Source organism: Marmota flaviventris, chromosome 6 (assembly GCF_047511675.1).
Source record: "Marmota flaviventris isolate mMarFla1 chromosome 6, mMarFla1.hap1, whole genome shotgun sequence".
In the NCBI taxonomy this organism is placed as follows: Eukaryota; Metazoa; Chordata; class Mammalia; order Rodentia; family Sciuridae; genus Marmota; species Marmota flaviventris.
This window is the reverse complement of record NC_092503.1, coordinates 87,082,670-87,106,530: the sequence shown is the minus strand read 5'-3', so window position 1 is coordinate 87,106,530 and position 23,861 is coordinate 87,082,670. Positions and strand designations below refer to the sequence as shown.

At 39.1% G+C, this 23,861-nt stretch overlaps 1 protein-coding gene across 4 annotated transcripts in view; it reads left to right on the top strand.

The window, feature by feature from the left end:
* The first annotated feature begins 17,157 nt into the window (after positions 1-17,157).
* Rims1 (regulating synaptic membrane exocytosis 1) overlaps positions 17,158-23,861 on the top strand; it is a 451,978-nt gene continuing 445,274 nt past the window's right edge. For all 4 annotated transcript variants that reach the window (XM_071613918.1, XM_027928014.2, XM_071613917.1 and 1 more), the window contains exon 1: positions 17,158-17,321. In XM_071613918.1, the coding sequence (XP_071470019.1) occupies positions 17,158-17,321 (164 nt within the window). The remainder of the gene's footprint in view (positions 17,322-23,861) is intronic.

Genomic DNA, 23,861 nt, shown 5'->3' with positions numbered 1-23,861 from the left:
CTAAAAGGTCCCTCCAAACTGTCACTAGTAGAAACAAGAGGATAAGACCTCTGTATGCCTACAGATCTCAGATATGAGCTCTCCCAAGGAGGGCGTATAACCTTTAATGAGGCATATTCCTTAGGTCAACAGCAAATCCTAGAGAGACACAACTGTGAGCCCCTAGCAGCCAATACTCCCAGCAGTTAGAAAAATACATGACTTGCTATGAAATGAGATCTGAGAGTACATCCCAGTATCAACACTAGTCCACTAGCTTTTCTCTTGAATCCATTTGCCTCATATAGTAGGACACTTCATTTGGGAACAGTTCTTCCAAGATCTTGATTAGTCTACTTTTGGGGAAAACTTACCTGAGGAAGGGTGACTAAAGCAATTATTCTGGAAGCTATACCTGATATTTATAACTAAAAACTGGCTATAACCCTTGATGAGAAACTCTACTGGCATAGTAGCTGATCTGGTGGAGTGAACCAGACTCTTTTCCTAAAAGTTCCACTATTTCCTTAATCATCTCCAAGACTGGGCTGCTGCTCTTATCAATTTACCATCAAACTACACAGGAGAATTTCATCAGATAACTTTAATATATCATCTAAGTATCTAGCCTGTTACAATATTCACTATCCCCATTGTACAACCTTATCCTTGTGGTCAGCTTCAATTATACCAGGCAGCACAGAGACACAGAGTCCACAGATGTAGATGGACAGAAGCACATGTTCCCCAAGGGAGTCACTGGAAGTGATTATCTGTGGAGTAATACTTCTATGACTAATTCTATGGACTTATGTATTCTGATTATTGGGGGGTATAGTACCTTATTTTAGGATGTATATCACATTCTAGAACATGGCACCCCATCCTTGTATGTTACCATTTCCAAGATGAAGCCTTAGGAATCACATTTAAAGATTCTTCTGATACTCCACCAGTGCAGTAATTTTTGAGTGGTACAGTACATGATAGGACCTGTTAATCCCCAAATCATGTGCCTATTGCTTTACTTTAAAGTGAGCTTTTAGTTTAACTGAATTTATGTGTGATTCTATGTCAGTGGTTCAAATTCTTTAAGCTCTTATGCAGTATGTTTACTGGACTTTACCAGGCATAAAACACAAACACTTTATTAGAGTCTGTGTTAATGACATTCCAGATGAATTTCTCTCTATTCCAGAATGGAAAGGGTTCAGAGAAATCATTTTGCTTCCAAGTGGCTAGTTGTTCTCCTCAAAGGATGATGATATATCAAGGGTTCAGCATTTGTCTCTTTTGCTGGTAGATTGGATATTTGGTAGCTCAAGGATCAGATCAATCTTACTGGGTAGGGAAAAGATACTGTTGATCCCATGGTTAGTCTTCATCTCTTCCCAATGATTACTCTGTTCATGAGTCTATTACACTTGCCTTGGGATGATCAAAGACAAGCTAACTGACATCAACTGACTGAGTCATTCTCTTCTGTTCAGTTGTTCATACTTGTTATATTGTAGATGCTCTCTGGTGGGCATTAACGTGACATAAACCCCTTCACACTTTGTGTGTTCTTCCCTGGTTGTATCTATATGCCTCTTTCACAGTTCTCCTTGATTCTGATCTTCCAATTCTTCTCCTTCCATGTCCTTGATAAAAACAACAAGACTTTCATTTCCTTTGATACTGTGTATATCATTAACTTCAGACAATTTTTTTTCACAGAGTGAATAACCAATTGCACTACCTGAGTCATGGACTATTGAGAAGCCTTCAGATCTGTCTTTAACTCCTACCCACAGGCAAGGCTGACCTACTCATACCATACCCATTCTTTCTCTTTAGCCAGCTGGCCATAAGGAAGCTTCTCGCACAACCATGATAGATGATATGCAACTTTGGGCCATCTGATTGCACAGAATACTTTGGTCCTTTGGTTCTGCCTATGTCTAATAACAGAGAGACAATTTACATCTTAGAAGTATTACAGCTAGATCTTTCTGAACCTTTGATATATTAGGAGGATGATATAACCCAGATCAAGGTGGGCAGTTTGGGCTGAATGGTCACTTGGTAACCCACTGTCAGGGTGCTCCATCTCTACCAGGGCTCAGGATCATGATAAGAACCATTTTTAAGAAGTACAAATGGTGTATAATTTGCTGCTGCAGATGGCACTGTCTTGCTTGACCATAGAACTTCATATTGCTGTTGCCTACTAAAGAGTGACATAAAACCCACATAGCATTTTTTTTTGCACAGATATCTCTAATACCACAGGGTCTCCTAAGTCCCGTGGCCCAAGAGTCAGCACTACTTAAAACATAGATGAGATGTGATTCACATATTTTCCTGCACTAGACCCCTTTAAAAGATTTTGTGTCTTCTAGTATATAGGTTGGAGTAGTGTTTCTAATACAATTGCAATATTATTTTTATTCACTGCGTCTAGTGGGAGACTGTTGAAGAAGTTTACACTTGGCCTTCTCTGCTAAAACAGCCATTCCCTTCACTGGCCAAGAAACCAAATTGGATATTTGGCCAACTACCAATTGTGTCTATTTAAATTATATATTCAGAGATCAAGAAAATTACCAAATGTGACTACTATAAACTAGAACTAGTGGATGGAAAATAATCCAAACCTGTATTAGGACTTAATTCTTAAAATCAAGATTTCATACTTTCCTACTTTTCAAGGAAAACATTAGGATACTTTTCCTGACTATCAATGTCAACTTAAGCCCTGTATTTAAAAGTTCTCAAAAACTCTAGCATTAGTTCACAGTTATCTGAGAATATCAGTGTAAGGCCATTTGAGTAATTATTACCATTATATATTCTCCATGGTTTTGCAAGGCCTTTGTATCTGTGGTGTGAGCATTTTTAATGAATAGATTCCAAGTCTGAAAACTCACTCAGGCCTGGAAATTGGGAAAGAGATTATCATTTTTATTAGGGTAGTTGCCCTCAGCCCCTTGATTATCTATCCTTGATTTCTTTTAATTATATAGATGGAGCAATACATTTATTTTGTATATATTTTTACAGATGCTGCGATTAATTATTTTCATATCTGCTTTCCCTCTTACCTTTTCCTTCTTATGATAACTACATATATTTGACCTCTATAATTTTGGGATCCTATCATCCCCATTTCTGTTAGGGAGCTCAGTTCTATAGCAGCATCTCCTAATGCCATATCTGGCCTAGAGAAGCCAGCTACTATTGAGCTTTAAAAGATTGTGCTGCTCTTTTCACAAGTTTCTTTTTTTATTTCAAGCTTATTGCTTTGGTAAATGGAGTGTCTTCCAGGCTTTTGTTCAGAAAATGTTTGACTATTAGTTTTCATGGGCTTCTATCTTAAGTCTACTCTAGCATGTTCCTTTCTCTGAGTCTTTTGATCCCTTCTCCCACTGTCTGTCCCAGTCACCTCTGGCATTTCTCATTCCTTTATGTGGTCTGTAACTTTCTACATGTTTCCAAGAAGCATCAGAGGAATGTGATAACACTTTTTCCCATAACCCTTCCCAGGCTTCAATATCCATGTTGACAAACCTTCCGTTATTTATGTCCAGCCCTGCTTAATACAGCACACAGAGGATCCAGTCCCATATGTACTTCTCAGGTCCTATTAGCATATATTGTCTGGCCATATAGTTCCTTCAGGATATAGTCCCTTTTCACTCTTAGCAATCCCAGCATTTCTTTGGTTCTGCTATGACTTAATCTTGGTTATTAATTGTCTGGTGGTCAGGAAAGGAGGTGAGGTAACAAATCTTATGAAGGATTCTCTATCTCTCAAACATGGGGGAGCCCTAGCTTGTACCACCAAGGAGTGGGACATTTTTGCTCACAGAGTTCAAGGCAATATGAGAATTCAGTCTTCTGAATGCATAAACCCAGATGTTATCATCCTATCCCTCAGGGTTCCAAACCTTTTCAATTGAGGACCTGATCTTAGTGTAGTAGATTTGCTGAAATTGTGAATTCAACCACCTATAGAATTTTACTACTCTTACAGTAAGTCCTGGGTCTAAATTACATCCTCTTTTTCTGTTTTCCTGTATTCTGCAATCTTAGTCTGTTTTGTGCTGCTGTAGCAAAATACCTAAGACTGAGTAATTTTTAAAGAACAAAAATGTATTTTTTTCATGTTTCAGGAGGATAATAAATTAAAGATCAAGGTGCCTGTAGGTTCAGTTGTCTGGTTAAGGCTGCTCTTTGCTTCCAAGATGGTTCCTTATTGCTGCACCCTCTGGCAGGGTAAAATACTGTATCCTCACAATAGATGATATAAGGGCAAATTATCCACATCTACATGAAGCCTCTTTTATAAGGGGTTTAATATCATTGCAAGACAGAAGCCCTTTTAGCCTAATCACCTCTTAAAGGCCCCACCTCTTAATACCATTTATCTACCTTGCTGCCAGTGAAGCCCTGTGACACTTATACTTAGATTTTAGTTGATGACTAATCACCCTGAAACATTCAATGTTTTGTCCCTCGGTACATCAATCAAACTCAGCTGCAGCCATCTAATTCCAATCTTTATAATTATACTTCCCCATATCTCTCAAATACCTGGCGTATAGCACTTTTAAGTGATGTCCTGGCCATTACATCCCATCCCACCTCATTGCCACCAAGTTTTACCAACTGCGTTGTTGCTGAGCAACAAGGGGTATACATATTCTACCTACCACTAGTAGTAGGCGCTTCCTTGCCAGCTGCACAGAAGGTTATTCAGCCTGTGCTCCCATTCTTGAGTCTACTTTCTTGGACCACTTCTGGTAGCAACTGTTGTAGTTCAGGTTCCCAGGGAAACAGATTCTAAAACTCTATTATTATCAGGCAGGAAGTTTATTGTGTTGTACCTTTGAGAACACCTGTGAAGGAGCAAGAAAGGATGGATGGGTGGAGAGAAAATTTAATTGCCACACAGTTCAACTGTCAACTCCACTAATTGCACCTGGAGCTTTAAGTTAGGATCGCTTCCTCTCTGTACCAAATTAAAAGACTTAATCTTTGCACTCTTGCAGTATTGACCAGTCTTTGAATAAGGGACTCCTCCTCCTGGGAGGGAATGTAAGGTGAGGTAATTTCTTACTCTTAAGACACAACTGTGTTCTGTGATCACTTAATTCCTGGCATCAGGGGTAACAAGTACCTCAGTTCTGAAGGGGGATTTCAGTGTAGCATGAAAGCACCCACTGCAGTTTAGTGTTCACATGTAAAGTCAGGGAATGCTGCATTCAAGAGCAATCGAATTGTCTATTGAAACATATAGGGATGGCAGACATGGTGGTGAACACCTGTAATCCCAGTGGCTCAGGAGGCTGAGGCAGGAGGATCATGAGTTCAAAGCCAGCCTCGGCAAAAGTGAGGTGTTAAGCAACTCAGTGAGACCCTGTCTCTAAATAAAATACAAGAAAGGGCAGGGGAAGTGGTTCAGTGGTTGAATGCCCCTGAGTTCAATAGTTCAATCCATGGTACCACTACCCCCAAAAAAATATATAGAAGGTTAAATTTGTGGATTGAGGAGAACACGCAGAAATTTCAGTCGTGAAGAAAAAGGAAGGGTATTTTTTTTTTTTTTTTTTTTTTGTCGTGGATACTGGAATTCCTAAGGACTTATGCTTATCTTTATCTGGAGTAGGATCATTATAAAACCTAAACATTCTATGCATAAAATGTGTTCCCATGTAGAATAAACTGTTGTACTATTTTTAATATTACATAAAATTAGTCTACCTATTAAGCATCACATGCTATCTCTTGAATCAGGAAATGTTATGCAGTATAGTGAGGATAAAGACAAGCAAGTCCCAACCTCAAAGCTGAGGTCAATACTCAAAGCCATATGTTTATAAGGGTGAAAGAGATATAAACAAGATCAGCATTTGGAGTGTCATCATTATCTTTTTAGATTTTATTTTAAAATACTTACAGACTCAGATTTGCAAAAATAGAGTCCCATGGACGACATCACTCAGTTTTCCTCATAGTGACATCTAATATAACTGTACTAATATATCAACACCAAGAAATTGACCTTGGTACAATATTGTTAGTTAGATATATTTCATTTTCACCATTTCTAAGGCATTCATTCATATGTGGGTGAGGTGATGGAGTTCTGTACAATTATAACCCATGTAATCAAGATATAAGATTATTTTATCAGCACAAACAAATGCCTTCATGCTACACCTTTATATTCACACCCTTTCTTCTGCCTTAGCCTTGTGTCCTGGAAACCACACTTCTGTTCTCCATCTCTATAAATTTATCATTTCAAGAACATTATATACCCTAAAAACACATGGCACATGACTTTTTGGACTTACCTTTTTCACTCAACAAAATTTCCTTAAGATTCAGACAAGTTATTACATCTACAAATATTACATTCATTTTTATTACTTAGTAATATTCCATAGGTATGAATATTCCATAACAAATCATGGTTATGATTATTCCATAATCTTTCACCCACAGAAGTTCATTTGGTTTTTTCCCCCAACTTTTTGTTATTAATAATCAGTCTGGTATGAACATTTGAGTATAGGACTTTGTGTGAATATATATTTTTATTTCTCTGGGAATAATACTTGGGAGTGTACTTTCTGAGTCATAAAACAAATGAATTTTTAATTTTGTAAAGAAAAGTTTGAAAAATCTTTCCAAAGTGACCATAACATTTTACATAGCTACCAGCAATATATGAGAGACCCATTTTCTCTGCATCCTTACCAGCATTTGGTATTATCACTATTTTATTTTGGACCGTTCTACTGAGTATACCTTATGTGGCTTTAATTTTCATTTCAATAATGCCTAATGATTTTGATAAATTTTCAATTTTTGTTCAAGTGAATTCATTAGGTTATTATTTCTAATTTTTCAGCATGTATTTTTTTTCATTATGTGATACTCTTATTTCACATACAAAAATTATTAAACTATTAATTAAGTACTAACTGCTATATATTGCTTATTTCCTTTTTTTTTTTTTTTGTTTTATAATATTAGAGATAGCTAGACCATTAAAAATTTCTGGTAGAAAATTTAATTCACATAGTAGGAAACTGTGGCCTAGGAATATTCAGTGACTTTTTCAAGACCATCATAGCTGGAACTAGAGTCCAGACAGGGAATCTCTTGTTCCAGCATCATCTCCTCCTTCTGCCACTCACTCCCCCTCCCTTACCCCTTCTATCCTCCTCTTTCTCCTCCCACTCCTTCTTCTTCATCTTCTTCCTCTTTCTCTTCTTCCTCTTCTCCTTAGGTCACTCTACCACTGACTTATATCCCCAGCTCTTTTCATTCTTTGATTTTGAGTTGCTAAATCTAGCTTCCATCTTGTGATCCTTCTGCTTCAACCTCTCAAGTTGCTAGGATTATATATGTGGATGTGTGTGGGTGTGTGTGTGGTGCTGGGGATTGAACCCAGGGCCTTGGGCATGCAAGGCAAATACTCTACCAACTGAGCTACATCCCCAGCCCAAGCATCCTTTTCTTGAGACCACTATGTTTTCCTAAACTAGACATATGTGTGTGTGTATATATGCATGTTTTTTTGTGTGTGTACACACTCACATGTATGAGGTTGATGAATGGTTTCAGGTTTACTACTCTATCAAGTACCTGGCTTCCCAGCACCCTTAAATAAAGGTTAATAAGACATTGCATAATATTGCTTAAATTTACAGAGAATTGCAAGATCTATGTAGCTGAATCCCTGGGGACATCTAAAGTTGAGGGGGTGGAATATGGTAGCCAGGTGTGAATAAGGTAGATATACAATTCACCTGGTTTGAGATGTAAGTAGATCTGGAGCTGCTATGATTAGGTCATCGGGGCAGAACTCTTATGAACGTGATCAATGAAAGAGGCTCATGGGAGCTCATTTGCCCCTTTTGCCCTGTGAAGATGAGAGGAATGAAAGCTTCTGTGAACTACAGGATGGCCCTCCACACATAATGAACCCTCTATCACCTTGGTCTTGGGGACTTTCCAGCCTCTGAACTCTGAGAAATAAATTTCTGATGTTTATGATCCAGCCAGTCTATGGTGTTTTGTTATAACAGTCCAAACAGAGTAACTCACCTTGATAAGTCCTGAGAAATTCAACTAACTCAATGATTGGTGGAGGTGGAGGTGGAGGAGGGAAATTGAGGGCTCTGTGAAAACTGCCAGACCATTCCTCTGCTTTCCTTTGCTTTCACTATAATGGCTCAAGAGCATTGTAAATGATGATGCCAAAGATCTGTAACCTCTGAGCTGCTGCTGACCTTGAGGAAATTTGTGCAGGTGGCTATCACAGAGGCAAGATAAACATACCCTGGGGAGCAGCAGGAGCAGGTAGTAATACTGAGAGAGTACATGAGACAAGCTTTCTGGTGGCTTCACTTCCCAAATACAGTGGAGGGAGAAGAATCCACAGGGATGAGAAAAAATGTGACTCTTGTATTACCTAAGTAATAATGGAACATCAACTGAATATGAAGGTAAGTAAAACTAAAATCAGAGTGAAACTAAAGGGAAAAATAAAGTAGGCTTTTAACTTTTCAAAGAATACTAGGAGTTTTGGTTCATATACTCTGTGAGAGCAGGTTTAAATTAGTATTTTTGGAGATGGTTCTGTTTGTTGGTATTTAGAATCCAAAGAATGTCCATGAAAATAGATGCTGATGGAGTCGATCTGAAAAGATAGAGAGATGTAGAGGTGAAGATATTGGATCGATCTCTATGGGTATGAAAATGTCTTCTGTGAGTGCAGACCTTGTGGTGGAAAAGAAGACTATGGACTAAACCTTTGGTAAATGAGAATGAGTGATCAAGAGGGTGATAGAACAATCTTTAAAAGAAGGAGAAAGAAAGTCTCAGAGCAGAGAAATTTTGCAAGTTGGAGGAAGAACAATCATGTACAAGCTGGACTTGAGGGATTATGGTGCATACTGGCTCTATCCTAATTCTTTGGAATATAGAAAATGAGGAAGGACAATGCTCTACACTGGTCATACTGAACAGTGCCCCAAAGGATACTAACAGTTCATACCACCATGAGAAGAAAATACGATAATTCATGTACAACATTTAACACAAACCAGGAACATAGAATAGGTACATGTTATTAGTATCATTACTTACTACGTAATAAGTCATTACTATTATGCAAACGATAAATATTTAAGAGAAATAAAAATTGTTTCCATTTTCCAGATAAGGAAATTCACATTTAAGAAGATTGAGTGATCTCCTCAAGTATGTAGGACTTGGGTCTGTAGGGCCAGAACAAGTAGCTAAGACCTTGTATTCTATCAGGTTCCCCACTGTTATGGTTTGGAAGTGAGGCGCCCCCCAAAAGCTCATGTGTGAAACAGTGTAAGAAGGTTCAGAGAAGAAATGATTGGGTTGTAAGAGTCTTAACCCAATCAGTGAATTAATCCCCTGATTAGGATTAACTGAGTGGTAACTGGAGTGATAGGGTATGTTTGGAGGAGGTGGGGATTGGGCCATATTTGTATATGGCAAATGGGGTCTCTTTCTACCTCTTGATAATTATGTAAGCTGGTTCCCTCTGCCACACTCTTCCACCATGATGTCCTGCCTCACCTTGAGCCTGGATCAATGGAGCCTGCAGCCTATGGATTGAGACCACTGGAACAGTGAAATAAAGCTTTCCTCCTCTACAGTTGTTTTGGTCCGGTCATTTAGTCACAGCAGCAAAAAGGCTGATTAAAACACCCACTGTCCTACAGGGTTGTGGAATCATGGATAGACACATGTGTCTTTACCACAGGTGGCCTGTGTGGGGCTGGATCACCCATCTCAAATTTTGAAGTGGAAAAGAAAATAAGCAAGAGAACTTGCTGGTAACCTCTTGGGGGTTCAAGTCAAATCATTATGAGGAAGGAGTACTTATTTAAATCTAATTGTTTAGGTGTCTCTGTTCAAATAAAATATTCCTTTAATAAAGATATCACTAATACATACTAAATATAGTAAAAGCACTTTTTACTTATTAAAGTTTGGGTGCTTATAGAATTAATCTAGTTTTTGAAATTATTATCCAAATCCATTTTTCCACTTTATAGGTAAGTAAAGAGTAAAGTTTCTTTTGAAGTCAGTTGGTCCTACTCTTTAAGACAGAGACCAACCATTAATAGAGGAAGATATCACAGAGATAGACTAGAGAGAAGGACATTAAGACTTTGGCACTTCAGTCCATTCAGTATAAATTCTAAGAAGGATAAAGCCAGTAAATAGTTGAGGTATCTAAGATGGAGACTCTTCATATCACGTAAGTCAAAACTGAAGGATTTGCAAGAAATTACTCAATGCAAAATATAAATTTGGAAGAGAACAGAATGTGGAAAAATTATTCTAAAACATTGCCAATTAAGCATTCTGAGTTTGACTAATATGGAAAATGATCTGCCTCAGAGGAATGCAACAGAGGCCATGAACTCTGATTCTGAATCGGGAGACAAGTATTGAAGGGAAATAACCCAAAGAAGGAAAAGCTAAGAATATTAATTGCTTGGCAGAGGTATGTCCAAGAATGTTATGACCCATCCGAAGAGAACATTATGATGGCCCCTTTTCTAGGTCCAAGAACAAAACATTCCCACACATTGAATTCCTCATGAAATAACTGACAATCATGGAACCTTACCAAAAATCAGATTAAAATAGGTATTTGGCTGAATTTGAGCCAAATCTGATATCCAGTTTCAGCCAAATACTTTCAGTGAAATTTCTTGAGAGCCAAATGTTCTTTGAATCCAGAAAGACCATATTTTTGCTAATCAATGTAACTATATATAAATAAGGTGACCATATACTTTATCATCCAGGATGGAACATATTTAAGCAAAAGGGGATGCTGTTGATAATAATGTGAGTACAATGGGCACCAACTCAATCCTGGACATAAGATCACCTTGTGTAAAAACCATTCTTATTCAATGGATTATGGTGGTATTCACGGGAATAGTGGTAGAAAATGTTTAGGTGGATGTGATAACTTATGTCCTAACTCTAGGCTTAGAGTTCACTGTTAGCCAACACTGTGTCTCAATATATGTTGCAGATTTCAAACAATTTCAAAAATTGGTAGAAATTAAATACAAATAATTATAACATGTGTGTACAGAATCCTGATATCACAAGTGTGACATTTGTCTATTCCTTGGATAAAAAAAAATTAACTAGTACTCTGTTCTTAGTTCTTCTATGAATATGCATGTATATGCTAACTTCTGTTGATTATACATTAATGGAATTTTCATTTTTTCTCACTGTCAAGACAGCAACAAAGGCCTTTTCAGCTCCCAGACCAATCTTTGATAGAAGCAATCTTCAAAGAACAATATTGCTTTTTTAAAACTTTAGAATAAAAACAAAACAAAACAAAAAACACAACATTTTGATTAGAGGGATTAATTTCCTAATTGAATAGTTGAGGTACCTAAGATATCTAAGATTTTGAGAGTTTAGATGCTGCTGCTGATAGCAACAATAATGAAAGCCTTTTGATATTCTAATACATTAGTTTTACCTCTCCCTAGACACATAAATTCCATATTTTAGTGTATGGACTCACCAGCCATTGACCAAAAGAGGAATCATAACTGATCTTCTCTTCACACACCCTACATCTCATCTGTCTGCAGGTCTCTAGGTTCTACTTAGAACACGGAAGTTGAATATATTCAACATACATTACCCCAAGCCACTTTAATTTCTGCTAATCAGACTTCCTATGTCTAGTCTCCATTGCTGCCACAGATAATTAATTACTGTATTACAGGTACAGTAATCTTTTTAAAAGTGTGAAGCATACATTTAACTCCCTGCTTAAGCTCTTCAGTGGCTTCTCATTGCACAAAGACAAAATAGCCCTTCTTGTCCTGACTGGTTTGGACCCATATGAGCTCATCTCCAGCTATTTTCTCCTCTCCTCACAATAATTCGGCCTCATTGCCCTACTTTCTGCTCCTCCAGGATGCTACCCTTTCCTGACTCAGGCTTGTTTCTAGAACTTTTCTCCATTTATAACACTGTGTGGTGAGCTCTTCTTAAGCTAGTTCCATCATCCTTCAAATATTTGCTCACAGGACCCCTTCTTAGAACTTTCAGGACTATCTATTTTACTGCAGTTCCTCTCTATGATACCTGGAAAGTTATTTTCTAGAGTAATTACCATACACTAATGGTTGAGTGTTATTTATGTCTATCTCCTCCAATAGCAGTGTAACATCTAGAGCAAGAATTGACACACTATTTTTTTTTCCTCTAAAGAGTCAGATAGTAAATACTTTAAGCTTTTAGCAACAAATAGTCTATTTTCAAAAAAATCAAAAAAACAAAACAGGCAGTTGACTGCACTGGTCTTACTGGCCATAGTTTGGCAATTCTCATCAGGGCCATTACTTTAATATGATTTGCTCCCTACCATAATCTTAGCACCCAGCACAAAGCAGGTGCCCAGTAAAAAATACATACATACTGAATGAATGGAGTTCTATTCATGTGCCAGGTACTGTGCAAATATTCATGATATTTCATTCTTACTTAAATTCTGATAGATATTATTCTATCTATTTTATAGACAAGCAAAAGAAGTCCCAGGGAAGTTTACTAATTCACCCAAACTGATATATCTCTTGTATTAATTTCCTAGGGCTATGAGTACAACAAACCACATGGCTTGAAACAACAGAAATTTATTCTCTTATAGTTGTAGGAACTAGGTTAAAAAAAAATCACCCAGGCCATGCTCTCTCTGAAGTCTAGGGGTTAGCCATATCTTACTTCTTCTGGTTTTTGATGGCACTTGGCATTGCTAGACTTGTGGCAGCACAACTCCAGCTGCCTCCATTTTTCTCCCCATGCATCTCTCTCTGTGTTTTCACATATTGCCTTCTTCTCTGTGAGTCTGTGTCCTCTCCTTAGGACACCACTCATTGGGTTTATGGCCTGCCTTAATCCAACATGACCTCTTTTCATCTGTAAAGATCCTTTCCCAAATAAAGTCACAATTTCAGTTTTCCTTTGGCCACGTTTTAGGAGGGATAACATTCAGCCTACTATTGCTACCAAATTGTAGCATGAGAATTTGCACCTGATAGCTTTTCAGCAGTACTCTACAGTTATGACCTGTTATTAAATTAAATTAAAAGGTTATACTGGTGTCCTATTTTAGAGTTATTTTGAGAAATGATGATTTGAGAGTGTCAGTGGAAATAAGAGGAACTAAAAATCGTACCTGTTAGGTACTTTGTCTATGTCATAGTTTCTGACTAGTGTCCTAAACATTATGTGAATGTTGATTTTTGAGGCATTTGATACATATGAATAGAGATATTTTTTTTCCTACTAACATCATTGATCAAGCAAGCAGAATTTCATTAGAAGTTTCCAGTCCCTCTAGTTAACATCTTTGGATATTAGGCCTGTTTGTCATGTTTTTCCCCAAAACTTGTCAGAGGCATGTTTCCCCCCCAAAACATAGTTCTGTGGTCCAATACATTTGGTAAAGAGGAGACTAAGTCACATAAAACAGATTCCTTTACTACAGTAAATGATTGTTTCTTAGCACTTTTTATTTGTTAAAGTGTCTTGAGAGTTTCTAGGAGAAAGGTATTGTGCACATTTTCCCAAGATCACTGAACAGTTTTTGGAGAGTATCTCCAGGAGCTATACTTTGGTATATGCTTTTCTAAGTGCAGGCAATTTTCTGAAGGCAAATTTGTAAAAAAATCCTTTCTTGGGTTTTAGAAATTGGTTTTGAATCCCTAAAGAAACAAGAGAGATTTATGACAGAAGGGGAAACACTGATAGTCTGTACCAAGGCATCCACTAATTTATAATCAGCACATATTCATTTATTCATTTATTCATTCAGTGATATTACATTTGTGTGTGTACATAGCCCAGGGAAGTAGGTATAAACTTATTGAGAAATAGATTTCTTTTCATTGTCATACAGATAATGCATGTACATAATTACCCCACAAAAGTAACTCTAATAAAGGGAAACCATTAGTTTCACAAAAAATTCATATATTGAAGTCTTAACTGCCAATGCTTGGAATATGACTGTATTTGGACATGGGATCCAAAACAAAGAAGTATATAAGGTTAAATGAGGTTATAAAGGTGAGGTCCTTGTCTATAGGACTGGAGTCCTTATAAGTAGAGGGGGAGATACTATGTTTCCTCATGCACACAGGAAAGGTCATGTGAGGACACACCAGGAAGGGAACATCTGCAAGCCTAATAGAGAGGCCTCAGGAGAAATCAAACCTGTTGTTACCTTGATCTTGAATTGTTACAATCTAGAACTCTGAGAAAATAAATTTGTTAGATAAACCACCCCATCTGTGGTACTTTATTATGACAATCAAAGAAAATTAAAGCAGCCCTGTTAATTGTTCATTAGGTCCTTGCCTTCAAGGGGTTTACTCAGTTCTAACATATACTAAGTCTTTATAGTTCCTTTAGTTTTGTTTTAGAAGAATTTCATGGGAATTAATCTGATTGTAAACCTCTTGAGAACAAAGGTTTCACCTGTCTCATGTTTTCATTTCCACATTGACTACCAGAGAGCCAAGCATCTGGCAGAATGAATATACTGTCTACATTTCTACTACTTTCTGTGTGCTAATAATTGAGAAATGCCCCAACACAATTCTTAGAGTCAGAAATAAGAAGAAAAAAAAAAAAAAAAAGCACTACAAAGTCTTTTACACACAGCTAGAAACTTCTTATTTAATCTCTTTTTATTTTGAAAGGGATATCACTCATTTCATAGATGAAAAAACAGAGGTGTAGAAAACTTAAGTGTTCTGGCCAAAATCATAAAATCATGGGCAGAGCCAGAATTTCAACTCAGTGTTTTTCCTCCCTGAATATACATTGGACTGAGGAAGGCAAGTGCAATTTTTTAAAAATTAAAAGATGCTGAGTGGAGTGTTTTCATCAATTGCCTAATTAGAGAACAGAGAAAATCTTGATTGAAGCACTTATGAAAAATAACTGGGAATTTTAGTGTACTATATGTTTATTTCTATGACATTTTCATAAGTGACATGACCACCAAAAAGTTAGGCTAATATTAAATTTTGTAAATAAAAATAATTGATGAGCACTTACTAAAAATCAAGCATTTTTCTTGGTTCTGTGGATTTTTGATGCCTGTTTTGTAAGGCTAGAGAAAAAAATTGGAAGTGCCCAGAACCAGACAAGAATGACCAGTCCTTGAAATGCACTATACATTTAACCGGCTGGATAAAGTTGGAAAGTTTACTCTGGAGAAGAATGAAGATGAATTGATTATTGTTTCTAAAAGAGGAAGAGTTTCAGTTAGAAGAGGGATTTAGAAATGGAATGAAATTAAGAGGTAATAAGCTTTCCATTACCAACAGTATTAAGATAGATGTGTCTATATCAAAGAAACTCCTGCATTTAAAGGAAGTTCAACTAAACTTTCGAGTTCCTTAAACTTGAAGATTTTATTCATAAATTTCTCATTATTATCATCAGTTTTTTAACAAAGTTATTTGCCTCAGAAAACAACAACAAGAAACTAGGGCTACTAACTCCCTTCTGGAACTATAAAGAGAATTCCTGGGAGAGAAACATCTCAGTTCTCTCATCACCATTGCTAAGAGATCCTCACAAAAAAAATAGTTGAATTTGAACCCTTCTCATTGACTTTTTTACAATTATATTAACAAAATTCAGTCTCCACGTTTCAAAGATGATAACATTGCCTATTTTGAAAGGGTTGCCTATTCATTTTGCCTTTATCAAAGCAAAAAGACCTCATACCATTATAATGCCTATCACTGTGCCAGGCATTGAACAGAAGCTTCTTAAATACAAAAGAATACGGTTGGGTGTTTTTCTTATCTGGGATCATTGTTTCTTGAGAAGGACCTACTGAGGCTCAGAAGTGAGTATGAGATAATAGTGAGCATCATTAAAGGAATTAGAGTAGATAATCCATGTACAAGCATCAAAGAAGTTGCAGTTATGCGTTGTGATGGGGCTAACTTGAGCACCAGATGGGATATTAGAGGCACGATGTTGTGGGGCATCTTCAGGTGAAATTAGGATACAGTGCAAAAGAGTCCTAGTGAGAATGGGTCAAGAAAGACACTGCGTCCTAAAGTACAATAAACTCATAAAACCCAGGCTGTTGGAGGTGTATGTGTTCCAAAATCATCTAGAAAATCAAGTTGCTGTGGCTGTAAACACTTGACTAGTAAATGAGAACGATATGGTGGAAGGAAGAAAAAAAAATGCGTCCAGAGGGTGTTCCATTCTGCTATTCGGAACACTGGGGGTGCTCAAATAATACTAATGCTCTATGATGAAGATGGTAGCGAGGATGAGGATGATGATGATTAATGCAACCCATGGAAAAATAGGGCTGGGGAGGATGACAGACAAGGGATGATGACTCATGGGTGAGGGGTACCTGGGGATAGAGCGAGGTGGTGTGCACGTTGGCGAGCGTGGGGGGAGCTGCTGGGGCACGCGTGGCTCGGACCTGGGGAGAGGGCGGGTGGGTGCCGGTGGGCGGAGCGGCACGGGGACTGAGTGGCTGGCAGCTATGTCTGCGAGAGCAGCGGCATCACCCGGGAGCAAAGCCTCCGAGACTCCGCCTAACTGACACCCAAACTCCCTCTCCCTCCCGCAGCCCCAAACTGGAGGCAGTGGAGCCTGAGAGCAGCCTCGGCGGCGGCCGTCCCAGCCCCAGCCCCAGCCCCGCCCCCGCCCCGCGAGCCCAGCCGGAGACGCCCGGATCGGCGTAGCCTGGCGGAGCCCTCGCCCCCTCGCCGCGCCCGCCGCGCCTCCGCCTGCCCGCCCCCGCCGGCCGAGGTTGGGCTGCGGGAGGCGGCCGGGCGGCCCCTAGCCTCGCCAGGGCGACCAAAACAAAGGCAGCATCCGGGGCTGGGTGGATGCAAACAACCATGAAAGACTGGGTTCTCGCTCTCCCCGGCTCTGCTGCTGCCACTGCCGCTGCCGCTGCTCCTCCTCCTGCTGCCGCCGCCGGGAGGGCTCCGCTGTGAGGGGAAAGCAGGGGCGCAGCTGCTGGGCGTGAATCCCCGAAAGGTGAGAGCAAGCGAGAGAGCGAGCGGAGGGGGCGGGCAGGCCACGAAAATGTCCTCGACCGTGGGGCCCCGCGGTCCTCGCCCACCCACGGTGCCTCCCCCCATGCAAGAGCTGCCCGACCTGAGCCACCTGACCGAGGAAGAGAGGAACATTATCATGGCAGTGATGGACCGGCAGAAGGAAGAGGAGGAAAAAGAAGAAGCCATGCTCAAGTAAGCCACCCCCAGCCGCGCCATCCATCCCTCCGTGCCTCTGTGCCTCCATCCGTCCATTCACCACTCACTCACCCAGTCCTCTAGGCTGAGTGTGGGGGAGGGGCGGGCGAGGGTGCTGGGTGCTGGGCGGAGGTGTCAGTCTTGAGGCCAGGGGCCCTGGCTTGACCAGGGAAGAGGTTAGGGGGACCTGAGGAAGGGGAGAAAGCGACTAAGGCAGGAACCTAGGAGCTGGGAGAGAATGGCTTAGGACTGGTGCCCAGGAAGATTGGGTGAACAGGGGCCACCTGGGTAGTGGGATATGCAGAAGCTGAGAGGAACTGATTCCACCTAAGTGGAAGGGCCCTGGATTGGGAGCAGGTTAGGGGCCAGAGGATGAAGAAGGAAGGGGGTGGGGTGGGATGAAGAGGTGCTGAGGTGCTGAGGACAGCTCCTCTTCTCTTTTGGAGTTGTTTAGCAGGTCAGAGTTACCCCAGAAAAGGGTGCAGGTATTTATATAATAAAAATGCTTATTTTTAGTGTTCATTTTGCTACTCATTCATTTCACAGATCAAGGTTGGGTCTTGTTTTGGGCAGTTGCCATCTTTGGTAACCTGCTCCCCATCTTCTCTTTAACCTTTTATTCATTCTACACAGACTACCTGTGTGAAGACAAATTTTCTTACCTATATATATTGCCTTTGGCAACACAAAGTTTTCAATAATGCCAGAAGCTGACAGGGACTCTGGCCTGAATAAAATAGAGATTCCCCACTACTGGTTTCCAAGAGACCTCTGGGGCCTGATAATTCCTGAAGGAAGCAGCCCAATAAGGGATTGAATATTTGTACATATCCTGCCTTCTTTAGAACCTGTGAACCCTTCAGGGGATCTCTGCCTGGTGCCCCATTTTCCTGGGGAGGTTTCTAGTGGTGCAGGAGTGTGTGACACTGTCTGCTGCTGCTGGCCTCAGACAAGGCTGCTTACAAAGTACTGGCATAGGGATTGGGCTTTCCTTGCTCCTTAGCATCACCCCTAGAGTGCAGCTGAAAGGGACTTAATGCTGCCTTCCCTTGGGAAGTCTGCATGCATTCGGGAAAGTTTTATATTCATGGCTAGGGGAATTTAGAGACCCTGACTGGGACTGATTTTTTTGGTGTCCTCTGCTTAGCTAAAAGATGTATCTGGGGGCAGGCAATTTGACATGAAGAACCAAAGGGAACCTGTTGCATCTGGAGTTGTCTGATTGTAAAGAAGGGTAGGTAGGGAGCAGGGGTGTCACCCAGGCACAGAGTACACCCAGCTTGGCCTCTCTTCCAGCTCCTAGGATGTCTCTTAAAGAGAAGATGCTGCCAAGGATGCTGCTTCCCCTCTGTGCAGTAATGCCTCAAAGGAAAGGAATGGAGGGAGGCTGCATTCACAGATGGATGGGTCTCCAGCCAGTGCAACTGCCTCCTCGAGTGGGGAGGGATATATTGAAGGAGAGATGTGGGAGTCAGGCCACAGCAAAATAGTAGAAATCCAGTCATTCCTGCCCTTTCATTATAGACTCAGGAAAAAAAAAAAAAAAAAAGCTGTTAACTCAGAAGGCCGGAGCTGGCCTATTCTATAAAGAGCAGCAGGTTTCTGAATTCTCTGCTCCTTCTCATCCAAAAAACAAATACTTTAAGCCTGCTGGCTTGAGGGAGGCAGAGCCCTCATTAATCTGCTGCCTGTCCCTAGTGGAAGAATGATATCCCTGGTGCTGCAGGCTTCCCCTCTTCTGAGACTAGAAGTAATGGATGGTGTCTGATGGTGCTGCTGTCTGTCTGTCTGGTTGTCAGTCTGTCTGTCCTCATGGTTGCAGCCCCTGCCACCTGTTCCAGACACCTATTCTCTTAGGATTTACAGGTTTGCTGCTGTCCTTTTGGTTTTTGCTGCAGATAGCAAGTGGATGGAGGCCTCCAGCAGCTAGTGAAAATATGGGCTGCTGCTTGACAGAGTCCAGATAGGAAAGAGAAGGCACAGTACAAGTAGTGGCCATCACGCCTCTTCATTGGCTGTTTCAAGCATGGTGGAGAGCAATGGGTTTTAAGTGGAAGTGGATGAGTTTTAAGACAAAATCTCAAATCTGCTTACTGCCTAAGGACAACAATTTTAAGATTGTTTGGGTTTATGTGGCCAGATAAAAATCAGGAACCCTGTTCAACTGCTTATGTTTAACCCATCTTTTTCACTGCTTTTCCTGTGACTGTTTTCCACTTGCTTGCAAATAGTGTTCCTTTATTGCACGGATTCACATGATATCGCAGTATGTGATGCTGTTATACAACAGCCCTCTGTAATCCTGGACCTCTGCGTTAACTTTATCAATCAGCCTCCCCTGTTAATGCCTTGGCCTGTTGTGCAGTGGTGGATTGGGGAGTGTTTGGGAATCCTAGCTTGCTGTTATGTTTGTAATTAGTGGAACAGTGCTGTACTTTTTTTTCTCCCCCTAGGGGACACTTTATGTCTTAAAAATTGGAGATCATGAAGCTATTCAGATGACATGTATGAATAGGGACTTAATGGCACCTAGTCCTAGGTGGTGACCTTTCCTAAACTTTGCATTAAAATAAATTGGGAAAGGGGATGCTTTTCGCAGGAGTTTGAAATATTTTGTTAAATCAGAAAAAAAGTTTTTGTGGTAATATGTGGTCCATCATATCACACATCTGAGACTTTTCAGAGATTCTACAAAGCTAAAGTTCTGGTAACAGAACAATTAGGCTTAAAATTCACTTTGGGATTACTATAGAATGATCACTTTGAGCTACCCACTGTGAATGCCTACTATCTCTCCACTAGTTTTTATAAAGACTATAAAAATAGTCTTTAATAGAATGAGAAAATCGGTGGGTAACCATGCCAAAACAACATTGCAAAATATCAATTAAAATATATTTGTATAGTTTCATTAGTCTTGATTATAAATTACTACTTGAATTCAGTTTTGATAATGTCATTAAATCTGCATAAAGAGAAAACCCAAGCTACTTTCACCTCAAGATTTTAGAGAAATTTTATAAGAAATCAAAAGTATTTACCATAAAAATAGATTTTTGGCAAAGTGCACTAATTTTTCCAAAAAATTAGAAGTGACTGACTCCTGTAAATTATAGTTAATGATTGATTAATTATCTGTAAATTAGAGGTGTTTTCTTAATTGTAGTAGGCGTGTGTGTGTGTGTGTGTGTGTGTGTCCATCCATCCTGGGGACTTTTTGAAACCTAACTTCCTCAATGAATTCTTCTTCAAGTAACTCTCAGTAGACATCATAAGCCAGTACATTACATGGACTGAAAACTGCACTATCTGGGACCTAAATCAGAGAATACCTTATTAGATATAAAATCTTATTCCTTTTTAAATAATAACTTCAAACATAAGGGAGCTGCAGAATAGCAAGAGAAAAATAGAAGCATAGAATTAAAGTGATGGTTTGAAAATGAAAATTGAAAACCATGTTGGAACACTTCATAATAATAGCTAACATTATTTACCATCATTACTCTAAATTGTCATTTAACCTGATGCCAAATAGGTGAACTATGCTCAGTTAATATGTGTGTAAATATTTGGATTCTAACAATAACTTGTGCAAAAAGTAGTCAGGTATTAGAATTCTCAAATCTTTACTCTATCCTAAACTAATTTGCACACCAATGCACGACCAGACTAAAAACCAGACCTTTTAGTCCAAGACTAAATGTTTTCCCATATACTACACTATCTATCTATAAAGAGGACTCTTTTTATATATCTTTTAAAAAATGAGCTTCTGGTCTTTCCTCAGTTTCAGAGAAGTGGTTTGATGAAAGATTAAGCTGATTCAGAAGATAAGCTTCTGATCAAAGTGGGGGCGGGATGGAGCTTCACTTACACTTGTTATTAGAACATTCCTATGGGTGGAGAGAGAGGGGATTTTCTCCAGTTTGAAGATAATAAAAAGCACCTTGGTGTACTCAGAATACCATTAACTTTGGCACCTTGCATTTTGGGGTTCTAGTTATTCTATTTACTATGTAAACATGGGTAAGACAATTATTGGAATTATATAAGGTTCTATTTTTCTTACAAATCCTGCAACCCATGGTGTGAGTTGATTTATTGAGAATATTGACTTTGAACATCTCCCTCTCATTTATTAAAGCTTCCTCCTTCATGGATAGGAGATAGAAAAAGAAGAATTCTTGTAACTTTAGCTTTCCTTCTTTTTCTCCCTCCAAACTAGCATAACATTGTGCCCTGAAATGTATTTTTAAGGTCATTTGGAGACAACTTAATTAGCAATTGAGGAAAGAATGAAAAATAGACTAGGGTGACTAGAAAGTTTGGTGATAGAGTCCCCATGCATACAGGTATCATACTTTCATTGGCAAATTTCATATCACATATTCAGACATATTCAGTCACATTTTCATGGCAGGGATGGGTGAGAAGAAAAAGGGAAAAGGCAAGTAGTGAAGAGGGGTGGGTAGAAGAGGAGCAGGTTTATAACTAATCCAAGATGATGTGTTAAGAAGGAAGTACTGGGGAGAAAACACTTTCACTTGGAGTTTCGGCTTCTTCACATGATCAGTTGAAGGGGTTAAACTTTAGGAAGTTGAATGCTGAACTCTACTGGCACTTTCCACTTTGAACAAAAACCTATCTCAGCAGATGTCCATGCCCACTGCTGAATTCCCAAAGGCTTAAAGAAAATGTAGAAAAGAGAAGCCTCAGAAATGAAAGATATGAGGAATTATCAAAGAGAACAAGAGACAAAAATGGAGAATAAGAGTAATTTAAGAGACTTAAGTTACTATTTAAGTAATTAGATTGCTAAGTTAGCAGTATACTATGCAAACCAGTGTGAGCTATTTGTGCTACTGCCAAATTGAATAATAGAGACACAACATCTTGGGTATGTTAGTTGCTCACTAGTTAAATAAGAAAAATGATTTGTGTAGGCCTATGTAATGAGCTTCGCAGAAATATATCAAATGTGACTTCCTGAACCATGTTATTCTTCTCCTACATCTATAATAAGTGTATGGATGAGGATGAGGTGCCATGGGTTATAAATCCATTGTGTTGCTTTCCATTTATCTTCATGGCAACTAGAGTAATAGAACTCCAAACCCATAAACACTGATTCCATATCTTTATTTTTGTAAGTATTTTTAAAAAGTACACCAAGATGTGGATATTGTGCTTAGTTTCCCTCATCTTTGGGGGTAGGAGACTAAGATTGACTGTTTACATTCTAGAATTTCAACATCAGGCATTTGGCTGGATTCTTTACAAAGTTTTACACTTTGTCTTCGGCTCTCTTCTTGATGAGAAATCCAGCCTGTCAGTATTTATTAGCTTTCTAATATTAGTGAAATCCCCAGAACTAGATAGGTACCTTCCTGATCCTTTGCTCATGGTATCCTGGAGTCCAGAGAACAAAGCTTTAAAGAAGCAAGATTAAAAACTTCCTGTGGACACTGTGATTTTCCCTGCTCTTCAGAGTGCCCCATCTGGGCTCTTGGGATCTGGACACACTTGAGTCTCCAACCCTTTATGTGCCTTGGGCTTTCCTGATCTACTTGCTCTAATGTTCCCAGAGTTCCCTCGTACCTTGACATTTTCCACTTTTATCTACTATAAGGCTCTCTCTTCTCAGAGCTATTATTCTGAACTTTATTTATAATGTAGACTAGTTCTAACAAAGTATGATATGGTATTTAACTCAACAGTAAGATCAGGTATTAGAATTTCAGGTATCAAAACTGGGTCAGGTGTTGGGCTGTTTGGGTAGAATAAAGAGAAGGTCCACTGCCCGCAGCCTGCTATTGGCTTAGTTCTACCGTTTTAAAACTGCCATGTCAGAAAGGGATGTAAGTACTGGGCAATTAGATAGAAACCAGATTTGAATTTGATCTTAACATTATCACTTTTCATAGGAATGAACATTATCAAGTGAACCCATCCAAGCATCAATTTCTTTGTGTGTGAAGTGGAATTTATAATGCCTGCCTTTCTAAATTATAAAGCTTGAATATGGTAAAGTGGATACATCTTTAAACTTCAAATTACTGTACCCCAGAAAATACCATTATTATGTTTACTCTTTAAAACTATAGAAGAATCCCAAAATGTTTATTTATTTCCTTTAGTGTTTGAATCACGGTGGGGCTTGTGGAAATGAACTCTTGGAGAAGGAGCATCCACTTTATCATGTAAGCAATGCTGTGTGGCCAGCGTTGCAAGTATCTGTTTAAGAATATGATAAGTAATGAAAAATAAAATAAAATAATTGCAGGGCATGATCTAAAGTTATTCTTACCCTCTTTATATTTTTTCTGCCTCATTAAATAGCTCATAAATGATTTTAGCACAAAAAGTAATGTAGGGGAAAATGATAAAGTTTCAAGTAGCTAAAAGAAAACCCTAATTCAAAAATGAGAGGAGAAATCAACTTAAGGTAATTTCCTCACTTTTTACTAGGGGGACAAAAACGTCAGATGACTTTAGTTTTACTGGATTCAATAAATTACTAATTTCAGACTTAGC